At 66.8% G+C, this 14,985-nt stretch overlaps 1 protein-coding gene across 1 annotated transcript in view; it reads right to left on the bottom strand.

Moving 5' to 3' along the window:
• BAHCC1 (BAH domain and coiled-coil containing 1) overlaps positions 1-13,880 on the bottom strand; it is a 33,185-nt gene extending 19,305 nt beyond the window's left edge. Inside the window, exons 1-8 of the mRNA XM_045299776.1 lie at positions 13,706-13,880; positions 6,195-6,317; positions 2,239-3,984; positions 1,945-2,053; positions 1,515-1,723; positions 1,262-1,420; positions 891-1,129; positions 425-776 (exon numbers count right to left, since the gene is read on the bottom strand). Coding sequence (XP_045155711.1) covers positions 425-776; positions 891-1,129; positions 1,262-1,420; positions 1,515-1,723; positions 1,945-2,053; positions 2,239-3,984; positions 6,195-6,317; positions 13,706-13,871 — 3,103 coding nt within the window. The 5' untranslated portion in view covers positions 13,872-13,880. The remainder of the gene's footprint in view (positions 1-424; positions 777-890; positions 1,130-1,261; positions 1,421-1,514; positions 1,724-1,944; positions 2,054-2,238; positions 3,985-6,194; positions 6,318-13,705) is intronic.
• Between the last annotated feature and the right edge of the window lie 1,105 nt (positions 13,881-14,985).

Raw genomic sequence — 14,985 nt, 5'->3', positions numbered from 1 at the left:
CCCTCTCCCATTGGGCAGCTGCTGCGGCCAAGCAGAAAGGAGTCTCTTTGAGCAACACAAAGCCTGAATCAGGCTCAGCCGGGGCTGGGAGCTGGCAGCGTGTCTGAAGCATCACGCCCCATTAACTGCAAAAACCCCCCACCCAACAACCTCTGTTGGCTCGGCCCCTTATGGCGGGTCTGGGACCGGTTAGTGCTACCCGCGTGGGTTTCCAGTGTGAACGCTGAGCCTCATTCAGACGGAACTGCGCAGCCTGCCGGGGGAGTGGGCAGGCGGCCGAGGCCAGCCCCCTGCCTCCCAGGCTCAGGCTGGAACTGTGACCTGCATGGGCGCCCACACCCGGTCCTCCCCAAGGAGGATGAGGATGGCAGGGGCACAGGGGAGGGACGGAGCAGAGCAGAGGCCCTGGGAGGGGTCAGCTCACCTGGTTCTCGGGCCTTGGGGCCGTCCTGGGGCCGCTGGCCCCCTGTGTCCTCGTCCTCAGCTCCGGCAAATGAAGAGACAGGCCCAGGGCCGCGGGCGGGCATGCTGCCCCCGATGGCAGGGCAGACCGATAAAGTGCACCGGGCGCTGGGCCTCGGGGGTGGCGGTGTGGGACAGCGGGTGGGGGGCTGTGGAGTGGGCGAGTGGCAGCAGAGAGCAAGCTTGGGGCTGTTGGTGACCGTCTGGGAGGTGCCCTTGGCAGTGGGGGTTAAGGCAACTGGCTTGTGGGTGGACTTCAGGGCCTTCTCGGGGCTTGGCTCCGCCGGCTCCAGGTGGTGGGCATCTGGCTTCCGCTGTGGGTAGGGAGAGGTGAGACCCCGGGGCCCCTGGCCGGCCCTCCCGTCTCCCAAGGGATAATCCAGGGCACAGGGCAGAGGAGTGGTGCCGGCTGGGTGCCAGTCCGGTACCTGGAACTGAACCTGCCGCTGTAGCTCCAGGGCCCGGGCAGCCCTCGGCTGGGGCATGGGGACGGGCATGTGCTGCTGCAAGGGCTGCTGGGATTGCTGCTGTAAGCTGTACACCTCCTGCTGGCTCAGGAGCTGGGACCTCGGGTACACGGGGAGCTGGCCGTGGTGCTGCATGTGGGAGGCGGGGCCCCGGCCCCCGTACATGGGGGGCCACAGCGAGGCCTGGTCCATGACATCAGCTGCGGCCGGGCAGAGGAGCGGTCAACCCGACGCCCTGGCCCACCTCACCGACCCCTCCGCACAAGGCCTAGCCCCGCCCCCCATGCAGGGAGCAGAGCTGACCGCCCCGGCACTCCTGGCCCACCCCTTACCGAGTGCGTGGGGAGCGGCGTGGGGGGTGGGCTCGGAAGGCAGGATGACAAGCTGTGGGGGGGTGTCCTGGGAGAGGGGGAAGACGGGGGGCATGGGGCCAGGCACCGAGGCAGGGAAGCCGGGCGGCAAGTTCTGGTGCAGGGCAGGGTGCCCGAGGCCTGCGGAGACAGAGGCAGGCCGTCAGGGCCAGTCGGCACCTTCCCCGCAGGATGGAGGCCGGAGCCTGGAGCCCGCCCACTGCCCAGCACTGACCGTAGGAATGCCCCCCCATCCACAGGGAGGGGCTCCGGGTGCGGGGCAGCCAGGGTGGGTGGGCGGGGTGAGGGTGGGGGGCCGGGTCCCCGCCCAGCTGGCTGTTCTGCAGGGAGGAGCTGCCGGCGATCATGAGGTGGGGGCCCAGTTCTCCATGGCAACCGCCCGAGGGGTGCGTCCGCGCAAATTCCACCAGCTCCTTGCCGTCCCTACAAGGCAGCAGCTCAGCCCATGTCCACGTGGCCATCGGCCCGAGACCCTGAGCTTAAACGCAGTCACTGGCCCTGGAGGCCCCGGGACCCGAGGCTCCAGATTCCCTACCAGAGCACTGGCCACGTGGGTCAGAATGCCAAAGTCTGCCCTGCAGACCCTGAGCCCACAGGCTGGGCCCAACGTCCCTCCCCCCAGGCCCACAGCGGCCAGCTCTTACTGAAGCAGCAGCTCGCAGCCGGTCAGCCCCAGACGGTCCTCACAGAGGCGGGCTCGGCCATCCTCAGCCTCCGGGTCCAGCGCATGGACGGAGCGGGCACCACCACCAGCTGCAAGGTGGACACATAGGATGAGGATCGAGGCGTCTGACTGATAAGCCAAGAGGGTCCCCAGCCCTGGAGCTCTTAGAAGGGGGCAGTGGAGGGCAGGCAGGGTGGCCACCCACACAGCTGGGCACTACCCACCCCCCTGGGCACCTCCCACCACGAGTCCCTCTTGGGAAGGGCTCACTCACCCTTGAAGGCAGCAGCTGTCCTGCCCGGCCGCCCTGTACCGGCACCGTAGGGGTTCTCGGGCCTGCCCGGGGTGTCCTTCTGCCTGGCCAGCGCCACCGCGATGCCCACGGGTGGCTGCCGCACCTCCCCGTCCCCGTGCGGGGCGTCGTGCTCACGACTGCGGGCACAGTCAGGCCGGTCCACCTCGCCTGGGGCCTGGCCTGGGCCCTTGGGGGCTGGGAACTTGGCTTCCTGCTGGCCGCAGCTGGCCTTGAGGCCGCCCAGGCCCACGTCAGGAGCCTTCTGGCCCACCACCAGGGCCTGGCGGCTATACTTGAGGAGGTTCTTCATGGCTGAGACCTCGCCAGACGGGGCGGGCAGCTCCTGGGGCAGCAGGGCCGCCGGCTGCAGGCTGCTGCGGAAGGGGTCCAGGTAGGCACTGCTGCCTTTGTGCTCCTCGCCCACAGCCACGGCGGCCCCTTGGCCGGCCTGCACACTCCAGGGGGGCAGGTGAGGCCCGCCATAGCCCAGGGCTGCCAGGTCCAGGGACTTGCGCTTGCCCTCGGCCCCGCTACACCCCGGCTCTCCCTCGGGGCCCATCAGGTGCTGCTGGTGGCGGATGCGGGCCACCTTCTGGGTCACAGGCATGCCCAGCGGGGCCTCCTTCCCAGGGGCTTTGTCTAAAGTGCAGCAGGCCTGGGCCATCTTCCCGCCTGTGGGGTCCTGGGGACTGGGGTGGACGCACTCAGGCCCGGTCCCGGGCAGCTCCAGGTAGCTGTTCTTGTCCAGGCTGCCTTTGGGGAGGCCGGGGAAGGGGGCCTCGGGGCGTGAGCTGGAGAGGTACTCCAGGCCCCTGAGCCTGGGGTTCAGGGTGGCCTCGAAGCCCCCTGCCCGCCGCTCCCCCTTGCCCTCGGCCTTCAGGTGGGCATAGGTGATGCCGCAGGTGACATGTTCGGGGGCCCCCTCCAGATGCCGGGCCTTGCCCTCGCTGGCCACGGCACAGGCCTCGGGGGCCTGCAGGGGCCGGGTTTTGTCGGCCAGGTGTCCCACGGAAGGCACGAAGGTGGGCCCGCTGGCCTTCAGGTCTCGGGGAGCTTTGTCCTGTAGCGGGCAGAGCCCTTCGGGGCCGGCAGCGTGCAGCTGCAGGCAGGGGAAAGAACTGGGGGCCGTGCTGAGGGGTGGGGGTGGCCCTGCGGGGAGGCCAGAGGGGATGGAATAGGAGACCGTGTGGTGAAGCATCTGCCGCCGCTCCAGGCACTCACTGAAGGCTGGCCCTGGCTCTGGGGGCGGCGCCCCCTCCTTGGTGCAGCGCCCAGGGGCTCCTGTACCGGTGCCGGGCCGGCCCAGCATGCCCCCCGCGCAGCTGGCCAGCGTGGCCTTGCCCATGTCCCCGTTGAGCACCTTGGTGTTAAGCAGGCAGGCGGCCAGGTGCTTGGCTCGGCCCTCGCAGGCCGCCCGGGGCATGGCGCTGTCGGGGCAGTGCCCGTCGGCCGGCATGGGCAGCACCAGCCGGTGCCTCTCCTTGCCACCGTCCTCTCCCGGTACTGCCAGTCGCTCCTTGCCCTCGGCCGCCTTGCCCGCCTTCTCCTTGCCCAGCAGGAAGCGGTCGAACTCCTTGGGGCCCTTGGTCAGGGGGCCAGCCTCCCCCCGCTCTCGGCTGCAGGAGCCCACCGGGTGGCTGGGGGCGGTGCGGGCCACGCTGGGGTAGTTGTGGTTGGAGGACAGGAGAGTGGGCTGCGGGGGCAGGTTGCGCAGGTAGAAGCTGTCTGTGTACCAGAGAGCCCAGGTCAGTGCCGCAGGGTGCAGACACACCCGCAGCACGTCTCCAACCTGCACTCTGACCCCGCCCTCGCTGGTACCCCGACTGCTCACTCAATCCCCCTGCCCTGACTGAGGCTGGCCCACTGAGGGCCCCCAGGCTCTAGGGCCACCTCAAGGAGGGGTTAAGGGGCCCCCGGAGGCTGGCAGGCAAGGTCTAAGGGCAGGGACTGCCCCTTCTACACACAAATACACACGCAACACACACCCTCACTCTAACACAGATGCACAGGACACACCCATTCACAGGGCTCAGGTGCGGCGGGGCGCAGGAGGGGAAACACAGGTGGAGGGTCAGAGGTGCAGAAACAGGTAGGAGCTCAGGTGATGGCAGGAGGGGTGCAGGTGGAGGTTCAGGGCCAGGTGGAGAGGTATAGCTGAAAGGGCGTGTGCAACAGGAGATGGTCTCTGGAGGACCTGCTGCCCCCACAATGGGCACTCACAGGGCCACTCTGCCCTGAGCCTGGTGCCCCTGGGGGAGCCATCGGGGTCCTTGAAAGGAGCAGGTCCCAGGCTGGCTGCCAGCAAGCCCTTCCAACCAGGTGGGGCTGTTCTGGGCTCCGTCAGCCCTGGGAACACCTACAACCACAGGCCGCCAGCGGGCACCCTGGGGAGCTGGCCAGGCTCCGTGCGGCTGGGTGCCCCAGCAGCAGGGATGAGGGGCTGGAGACAGGGGGGGCACAAGAGGAACATTTGGAACTTGTAAAGCTGTCCTCAGTCATGTAAATCCCTTGTCAATTTCCTGCTAATTAAAAACAAGGGACAGGAGAGCAGTGGGGGGAGGAGCACCTAATTAGCTCAATTTCCAAAACCAAATAATGTTCTTGGAAGGGGCACCGCCACACATGGGGGAGGCCGGGGCTCCCCTGCCACCATGGCTGCCGGAGGAGGGCATCTGGAGTAGGCCAGAGTCGGGTTTCTCAGTGGGGACAGGCCACCTGCCCGCCCCGGACACATGCTGTTCCAACAGCTGCACGGCAGGACTGAGGGAGGAGGGTGGGGTGAGACCACAGCTGGTGGGGCCTCCTCAGTGGACAGCGGTCCCCAGCCTCAGGATCCTCCTCTGAGGGCGCTGGGCCGGGAGGCTGGGTCTCCCCCGAGGGGCCAGGGTCCCAGGGTCTGCCTGGCCTGCTGGCCTGGTGGAAGCCGGCCCAGCCATTCTGGGTGGCACAGAGACTAGAGTCCAGGCCCCAGCCGAGAGGGAGTGGGGGGTGGGGGGGAAAGAGGCCAAGGGCAGCTGACAATCATTGTTGTCATTACAGAGATGAGCTATGGGCTGCCCTGGGTTGGGAATGAGGCCAAGGGGCCAGGGGGAGGAGTCAGGGCAGTGGCAGGAACGAAAGCGGGAGGGTGGGGCAGACACTGTGGTCCTTCACGGGCACCCACCCCCAAAACCTCCCAGCTGGGGCCACCATGGCTGCTTCGAGAGGGGAGGATGCTGCAACCCTCTCCCCTTTCTGGTCACTGCTTCTCACCAGGGCCTCCTGTGGTTCAGCCTGGGCTCACCTCTGACACCCCTAGACCCACTTGGTGCTTGGTCCTCCAACAGGGTACTGGGTGGGGCCACCCTGCACAGTCACATACACACACGTGCACACTCAAGCACACCTGGCCTTTCACATGCTGGGCCTCTGCCTCAGGGTCCCTGTACCCGTCCTGTCCAGAGACCATCTGCACAGTGTGAGGGGACAGGGCGGGCCCCACACAGGTTGGCAGACTAGGCAGGAAGCGCTATCCCTTCCCCAGCTCCTCCGGCTGTGGGGGACCTAAGACAGACACGGTGGGAATCAGGGTGCTCAAGGGCTGGCCTACCCTAAACAGCTTCCTGAGTGTGCGCGCCTTCTTCCACACAGCCCAGCGGGTGGCCGAGTTGCAGGCTAGCACTCCCACCTGGGCCCTGGTCAGTCTGGACCCGCGATACCCTGCTGGGGCGGCCTGGGCCCCTGTGGAGTCACATCCCTTGGCTTGCCCCCACACCATGCCCCTTCGTGCCACACCTCCACTGCTCCAAACACCACACCCCCTCACATGCCATGCCTTCGCTGCCCCCACGCCACGCCCCCTCACCTGCCAACGCCCCAGACTCACACGCCACGCCCCTTACGTGCCACACCCATCCACACGCCACGCCCCCCCGCGGGCTTCCCTCCTCTCTTGCCTTTTTGGGCTCCATAGAAACGATGCTGCCCATAGAGGACGTTGCTGTTTCCATGGTGATCCAAGTGGCTCATGGGTAGGAAGGTGGATGCCAGACTCCCTGAAAATCTGGGGTACCCTGGAGCTGAGAAACAAGGAGACTGCTGTGGGGCGGCCCCTAGCCCCACGGCCCGCAACCCTGACCCCAGGGACGTGGGAGCCAGAGGCCCGCGCATGGTGCATGGGCGGTGGGCTGGCGTTCGTTCGCAGCAGTGGGAGACCAACCCATGGATAGATAGGGCGGCTAACTCGTGCTGCGCTGCCTCCCTGCCGCTAACAGACGGCTGCTGCTCTCATCCCCTCCTGCAGCACTGAGCTGGAGGCCAGCCTCCAGGGGCTGGGGAAGAACAGGCCAGTGTCCTCCTCCACCTTCTCCCTCACTAGGCCCCTACCGGGTCCCCTACCCCCCCCACAGTCCCTCCACTATGCTCCCCATAGCCCCTCCACCGTGCCATGACCCCTCCCCCATGCTTCCATAGCCCCTCCCCCATGCCCCATGACCCCTCCCCCATGCCCCATGACCCCTCCCCCATGCCCCCCACGACCCCTCTGATACCCCCATGACCCCTCCATCATGCCCCCCATGCCCCCTCCACCATGCCCCCATGACCTCTCCACTGTGCCCCCCATGACCCCTCCACCATGCCCCCATAACCCCTCCACCATGCCCCCAAGACCCCCCCAACCAGCCCCCCATAACCCCTCCACCATGCCCCCATGACCTCTCCACTGTGCCCCCCATGACCCCTCCACCATGCCTCCATGGCCCCTCAACTATGCCCCACTGCCCTAAGGTGCCATCACACCCTGCCCCAGTTTCAGACTCTTGCAAAGGGACTTGGCCCCATGTGGACCCAAGGCCACCTCAGGCCTGCTGTCTGTCTGTGCAGCAGCCAGAGTTCAAGGCCGGCTGGCACCCCCATCCCCACTCCCCACAGTGGGCCTTGTCTGAGGCGTAGCGTGTCTGCTGGGGGCCTCTCTAAGGGGTACTCTCCCCCGGCACTCACAAGGAGGGTACTGGCTCTCCCTGAGCACTGGGAGGGCCCTGCCACAGGGGGCTCGCATCCCTCCAAGCCACCTGTCCCCTGTCCTGCCTGCTGGTGATGGGCCAGTCCCACCCTGCTCACGGCCACTGGGGGGGGGGGTGTCTCATCTTCCTCACTGGATTTCATGCTGCTTTGTCCAACAGGGGCTGGGGGCTCCCCGAGAGGAGACGGGCAGGCTGTTCTCAGGGCAGAGCCTGGGCCCATGTCCGTGCATTGGTGGGGAGTGGGGCTGGCCTGTGTGAGGGGCTATGGGTGCACGGGTGGTGGGGCACCTAGGTCCCTCTGTGGGGTCACCCTCTGCCTCCTACAGAAGGTGGGCGGTGGTCCTGTGGGCTGTGCTGGCTGGCTCCTCCCCATACCAGCACCGACGGGAGAGGAGCTGACCCAGTCTGCCCACAGCTGAGGCCACCTGGTGTGATGGCCACGCCGGGGGAGTCCCTACAAGGACCGAGGCGGGTCTGGGTGCGTGTGCACCTACATTGTCTCCAGTGTAAGGAGGGGCCATGGTCACCACTGGAAACCCCGAGTGTCTCCGGGATGTCACCAGTGAGGCCCAAAGCACAGAGCCTCAGGCAAATCCCTTTGTCACGGAACCCTCCCAGGTGGGGCCGGGGTCCTCAGGGCACAGGCAGGCAGGGTCCAGAGCCATACACACAGCGCCTGGAGGACTAAGCCTGTCCACCCCCATACGCAGACCGAGGCTTGGGGCCAGGGGTATCGCATGGCTGGGCGGTGCACAAAGCCCAGGCCCCGTCTCAGATGGGCCAGGCTAAGGGATGAGGCAGAGGTTGGATGAGGAGCTCCCGGGACCAAGGCTCTAGCACCTGGAGGCTTCCCCAGTCCTGGAGGGCACCGTGCCCTCTCTCCTAGGGAAGCTCGGCAGCAGTGGCCCCCCCCCTGTCCTCACTCGCTGCAGGCCACTCTCAGCCACAAGAAGCTAGGCTGACCAGTCTGGGGCAGGCGCAGGGGAAGTGCCAGGATGTCCTGCAGGCCGCAAGGGGTCCCGCATGGTGGTCCACACTGGGGCCTGAGCCCCTGCCCCAAGCACCCCTTTCCGACGCAGAGGCTGGACGGGTGGGCTGGGTCAGTGTGTGGACACATGTAGAACAGATGTGGGTGGGCGGGGAAGGGGGTGTGGCCTGTGGGGGGCCGAGGGAGGGCCACCCCACCCCAGCTGTCCCGTTAACCACTTTATGGGACCTCGGCTTTTGGTCAACCGAAGAGTCTGTAAATTTCCCTTCCCAGGTGCAGCCTGCCCCTCCGGGGCTGGCCCTGGGCCTGTGTGACCCCACTGCGGGCCCCAGCCAGTGGCTGTCCAGGCAGGGCATGGGGTGGGGCTGGAGAGCTCCCAAAGACTGCCCTGCTCCGACCCCCCACCCCCTGAAGCCGGAGCTGGGGCTGCAAGCGGAATGAGGTGTGGTGGATCATGGGGAGTAAGGAGGGCAGTGGGGTCCAGCCTTGCAGTAAGGGGGCTCCTTCCCGACCCCCAAAACTTGATTCTCTGAGTGGAAGACAAGAATCAAAGGTTTCATGACTGGAAGCGACAGTCTGGGCCCAGGAGGAGGGCTGCTGGGTGGGGGATGGCCACCCTTGGGGGTCACTGCAGAAGCCCAGGAACTGGGAGCGTGGCAGTAGCTCTCCAAGCCAGCCCACTCTGGAAACATTGTGGCCCCAAGACCTCACACCCCACGAGGCTGGAGCCACAACAGACGCCAGTTTAGAGGCGAAAGCTTGAGGTGTGAGCCAAGCCGCTGCCTACCCACAGTCTGGCCAGGACTGGAGGCTTAGCCCCAAGGGCCTGCCCCCTGGGACTGCCCACCCTTAAGAAAGGGCCCTGAGCCCACATCCATCGTACTGTAATCGACTCACAAGGCTTTCCAGGACACAGGAGGGGCAGCTATCTGGTGCACCCACATGGCCTTCGCTGTTTCAGTGTATAGAGGGTGTCGCTGTGCAGTCCCACCCCAGTGCTCCCCACCACCCACCCTGCTGCTGCTCATGGCCCCTCAGGGTCCAGGGCAGCGCAGGAATGGCCACACTGCAGGGCTGTGGGCTGGCCAGCAGGCTGCTTGCCATGGGAGCCTGGGGCTTTGGAGGCTCCGCTCTCAGGGCCCACTAGTGCCCAAGGGCACACACTATTGGCAGCCACAGTGCAACTGAGATCAGGGACTCCATGCAGGTGCCAATGCTGCATCTGCCTCATTGAACTCTGAGGCCAGCCCACCCGGCCTGGTGGCTCGACCACCCACCTGCTGACCCCAGCCCCCTCGGCCCATGTGCTCCTGATCCACCTGCTGACCCCAATCCCCCTGGCTCGGCGCCATCCCTCTGATCTGTGACCACTCGAAGGGCTGGACCTGGCAGGCGATGTCCACTCCCAGGCCAAGGGGATTGGCCAAAAGCCGGGGAAGGTGCCAGGCTCCTGTGGCACCGTGGCAACAAAGGCTGTGGGCAGTCTGCCCGGGACCCGCGCCAGCCTTGGACAGCCCCATACACTGCGCGCAGAGGAGCTGAGCAGGGGCGGGGTATCGAGCTGGCTGACAGGGGGCAGCCCCAGGTGGAGAGCCCAGAGCCCAGCCTGGGTGTGACCCCGATCTCCATGACATCCTACCCTCCTGGCCTTCTGCCTGCTCCCCCCACCTGAGTGAGGTGGGACTCCGGGGCGCACAAGTCCTCCAGATGTCTGGGCCCACAGGCTTGGCCACAGAGGACAATGACCACTGGGCCGAGGGAGCCCCGCCTGGTCCAACTGGATCTGCTGGCTGTTTGGGTCAGCACTGTTTACAGGGGGGAAACTGAGGCCCAGCTGGGCACCTGTACTCACAGCCCCTCGGAGAGGCAGTCTGATCGCCCATGACTGAGGTGCCGCATCAGGGCCGTGGTACCAGCTCCACACCAGGGCCCAGAGCCCCAGAGGCGGGGGGGTGGGTGTGGGTGTGGGTGGGGTGGGGAGGTAGCGACCCTCATTCCTAACTCTCCATGGTGGAGGTGGCAGGGAGCGCGGCCAGGGGTCCATCCATCGTGACCAGGCTCAAACCCACCATGCCCACCCTGAGCCTGTATGATGGGGTCACAACAGGGGGAGCAGCCACCACTAGAAGACCCAGGACCACCATCGTGCTGATGGGACATTCCCACACAGCACCCTTCATCCACACCAGGCCTGGCAAGTGGGCCCCCTCCCGGCCCCTCCCACTTATGGGGACAGGACACTTGAGTTTGTCCATCATCCCCAGTGGACTGTCAGCAGTGTCTCCCGGCCCCCCTTCAGCAAACAGCCGAGTGCATTACAGGACCCGGGAGGGGTTGGCGCTGTGTGTGTGTGTGTGTGTGTGTGTGTGTGTGTGTGTGTGTTGGGGGGGGGCTAGAGGAACCAAGAGGCCTGGAGGTCACACAGGTGTGACATTCACCGAGTGGGACCCCTACCCCTCATGCCTTGAGGCCCAGGTGGTGGGGTGTATCAAGGCCCCTATAGCCCCACCCCCACCCTCCAGCACAGCCCAGATGGAAGAGGGGCACAGGGGAGGCTCTGACAAAGAGGTGGCCAGGCAGACCACCAGCACTGGCACGTGGCGGCTGCTGTCCCCAGCCCTCCCACCCCAGGTGTCACGAGAGACCACCGGTAGGTTGCTGTGGAGCTGCAGTAGCTCCAGCCGCCGCCCCCCAACTGAGCCCCTGGGAACAGACGCCCCTTTCATCGGCCCTGTGGGTGGTCTGGCCCAGCAGCGGGGGTGGGGCACAGGGAGGGGACCTGCAGGCTGACAATAGAGCCAGTGGTGCTGCCCCACCTCATCCTGACCCACCCAGGACAGGCTGGGCCTACTCCTTGAACCTCTGGCCTGGCTACTTCCGCCACCCACCCAATCCCCAGTCAGCCTCTGGCAGGAAAGCCCAGCCTCAAGCGGGACCCCTCCTCTGGGGCAGGACCCTGCATCGTGGGTGAGCAGCAGGGGCCCTGCCCTGGGCCAGATGTTCTGGGCGTGGCCCCGCCCTCTCCCCTGCCGCCAGCCACCCCAGCAGGAGGCAGGAAGCCCCACCCCTCCAGCACTGCCCTGCAGATGGGGCTGGCTGCCGGAGGGCTGGTCCTGGTCAGGCAGGCAGGGTGTCTGGCAGCCTGGGATGCCCACTTCCCTGCCCAGGGCTGGGGGCAGCTGGCTGTGCCCGACACCTGCCCCTGTTGAGGAGGGCCCAGTCAGCTCCGAGTGGCCACCCAGGCCTGGGTCCGCATCTCAGTCCCTCACAGGCCCCCCTCTGCAGCACACACGGCACAGGAGCAGGCCCCGGCACGCGGGAGCCAGCTGGCACCCCGTCAAACGAGCCGCTGGGCACTCGGCCAGGGCAGCCGGCCAGCCAGCGCGCCACCCGCCGCCCTGCCCCACCAGCCAGCCCGCCACCCGCCACCCTGCCCCCACTGCTGGCCGTGTGTGCTCCCGGCTCGGCAGCAGCCACCACGCGGCCTGGGGACCATGCAGCACAGCCACCACGGCCAAGCCACCATGCAGCCTGGGGACCACGTGGCCCACCCCTCCCCCAGGGGCCAGTGAACCCCAGCAGGGCAGGCAGCTGGGCTGAAGCAGTGGAGGGGCAGAGGTGGGGAAAACTGAAGCACAGATGTCCTGTGGAGTGCTCACCGTGAAACACAGCCCCCGGACACCCTCCAGCGGGGCACGGCAGGCAGAGGGACAGGTGAGCAGGGGTCTTGTGCCCTCGCCAAGGTAGAAGTCCCCCCACACTCCTCATGCCCCTCACTGAGTGCCGCTGGCTGGGGGCTCGGAGGCCCAGGTCCTGTCCCACACCATGGCCCCCCAGACAGAGGGCCCCATCGGGGCAGGGGCAGAAGGGTCACCTCTTACGATGGGCAGACGACCCTGGGCTGTGGGGTGCGTGTGGTCGTGCCTGCTGGGGGCCCTCTCCCTGACAGAGGCCAGCTGGGCAGCGGGCTGGACACAGCAGAGGACACGGGGCGGAGCCATGCAAGGAGGTGGTACACGTACCACCACCCCAGCCCCCAGGCAGCGGCAGGCACCCCCTACCCAGGGCAGCCGTTGGTAAAGGGGAAGTGGGAGGTGAGGACTGCTGGGGGCCTGTCTGTCTGCAAGTCGCCTCCCCCGGCCCCCAGGGGGCCAGACAGGCACTTCTGAGCTTCAGGGCAGGTGGCGCTACCCACAAACAGCCCTCCTTAGTGGTGGGGTCCCCGAAGGTGGGGTGCAGGGAGACCTCCCGCAGGAGCTCTCAGGATGTGGAACTGGGGGGTGATGCAGTGGGGGGGGGAACCAAGGCAGCTCAGCCTGGTACCCCCCAGCTTGCCACAGGGGGAGAGGGGCCAGTGCTTCTGTTGAGGGGCTCCCCTAGACCCCCATGCTCCGCCACCCTTCCCTCCCGCGCTATCTTGGACACCAGATGCCACAGCCAGGACCCAGGAGGACCTTGAGGAGATGGGGGTGTTGGTGACAACAGTGTGTCGGGAATCTGGAGTCCACCCTGGGCAGCTGCTCTTGGCCAGCAGCGGGGGGGCTGCCTGAATGGGGAAGGTGGGGGGCATGGGTCTGCCCCCACCCCGTCGTCCCCCGCCCTCCCTGGGGAGGACGGGCACTCCTTATCGCCTGCGCGGCATGTGTGCACTGTGCGCGCCAGGCTAGATTATTTTAACAACTGTCCCTCACTCCATCACCTGTCCCGTTTGGAAAACAGCCCCTTTCTCGTTACACAAAGAGAGGGCTCTGTGGCTCTCAGGCGGCACTGGGCGCTAATCCCTCTGCCCGGGACGCGGGCGGCGGGCACGGTGTGTGGCTCAGCCCTCTGTAAACACGGCACCGTTGTCGGCCGTCATTGAGTTACGGCGGTGCAGTGCCAGGAGCGGGAGCCCTCTGTGCCCGTTGTCTGCTGCAATTCCCTCTCCAAGTGCCAGCCACCACAAGGGGAGGGGCAGTACCAGTGCCTTGGGCCCCAGGGCTGCCACCAGATCCCAGCAGGGGGCCCAGGGAGGGGCTTGCCTAGGCCTCCAAAAGACGGGCACGTACCTACTGGACTCCTGTTGGGTGCCAGGAGTGCGCCTGGGCCCTGGAAGCTGTGTCTGCACCAGGCTCCCAGGGGGCGGTGGGGGGTGGCGGCCTGTGCATGTTGACAGCTCTCTTCCCGCCCCTCCCAGCTGGCACATCTGGAGCCCGTCTCCCTGAGTCGGGGGTGGGGGGTGGTGGCAAGCCCGGCCCTGCAGCCCCAGCTGTGTTCCACATTTCCTGAGCTCCCAGGAGCCCGCCCCCACTCCTCCTCTTTCCCACATCTGGCCAGGACACTGCCTGCTTCCCCAGCTAGCCCTCCCAGCGGGGAGTCCTGGGCAGGAAGGCTACTCTCACCCACAGTATGCTGGGCCTTGGGGCCCCGTTGGTCACTGCCCGCTCCCCCTCCAACCCCAGCCGGCCCAGCTTACCTTCGTGGGAGTGGGAGAACCAGATCTGAGAGGGGGCCGGGTGGGAGCCGCGGTAGGCCTGCTCAGAGGGAGTGGACGGGGTGCTGCTGGGGTGTGAGGAGGTGGCCGAGCCCAGGCTGCTGGTGAGGAAGCTGCCCATGAAAGACGAGGCCGGAGAGCTCCCCATCAGACGGCTGCCGGCTGTGGACACAGGTGCAGCGCTGAGTGAGGGCCGGCGCCGGCAGCCATCCACGGATGGCTCGCCCCGGCTCCCCCGGCCTTCACCTCTGAAGGACCGTACGATCCAAGAGCCAACGGGTCATGGCTCCTTGCGCCTCTGACACTCTAGCCGTACAAGACCACTCGGCACTGTCCTCTACCCACAACATCAGTGACCCACCCCACGCTCACGCCCCACAACCAACACTCCGACACCACCACCACCACCACCACCACCACCAAAGCCCCTATCAACACGATGGCTGCAAACACCAGCTTGACCCTGTTCTCACCAAGCTCACCACGAGCACTACCAATGCCGCCACCACTGCCCCTCCAGAATCGTCAGACAACCAGGTGCCAATTCCACACCAGTAAACACCGAGGGCCTGTGGGGAAGACTGCCCGTGCAGGTGGGCTTTCCAGGGGACAGAGGGCCTGCCGCCCCACCCCCACCCTCAGATGCCAGCCCCCTGCTCAGCTTGTTTCGTGCATACCTTCCCTGGGGGGCAAGTGGCACCCAAACGCAGGGTCAGCAGCGCTGAGCCAGAGGCCCCGTCAAGACTGTGTGTGCCTGGCAGCCCCTGCCTCCACCAGGAGGCTCTGAGAGGGACTGGCCGTCCCTCCGAGGGACTTCACCATCCAGAGGGCCTCTCCCCAGGGTGGGTTGAGAAGGAGGGAGGGTCGGCAGGCTCTTGAGGAGTCCCCCGAGGGGCCCTGGCTGGGGCCTGTATGGGGCTGCAGTGCCCTTCTGTTGGTCCATGGGCAGGCTGGAGACAGCAGGAGGCAGCCTGGGCTCGATGGCTTACTCAGGCGTTTTCACCCCGACATCGCGCAGCCCACCCGCCCCGGCTCTCCAAGCCCACCCTCCTGCCAGCAGCAAAGCTGTGCTTCTTCCCTGCCCCCGTCCAGAGGCCAAGGCCAGGCCTGGGCTCCCCCAGGTCCCAGCGGGCTTCCCTGGGTTGTCATGGTGATGGGCTGCTCACACAGAGGAAGGGTGAACATAGACAGGGACGAGGGGCCAGCCCCAGGGCCTGCTGGCAAGTCTGGACCTCTCCTCAGCAGGGAGGGGGCTGGGGCTG

Source organism: Echinops telfairi, unplaced genomic scaffold (genome assembly GCF_000313985.2).
Source record: "Echinops telfairi isolate 266 unplaced genomic scaffold, ASM31398v2 ScPeMD7_7458;HRSCAF=8496, whole genome shotgun sequence".
Taxonomy (NCBI): domain Eukaryota; kingdom Metazoa; phylum Chordata; class Mammalia; order Afrosoricida; family Tenrecidae; genus Echinops; species Echinops telfairi.
The sequence above is the reverse complement of the archived record's forward strand: the minus strand, read 5'-3'. Positions and strand labels throughout refer to the sequence as shown.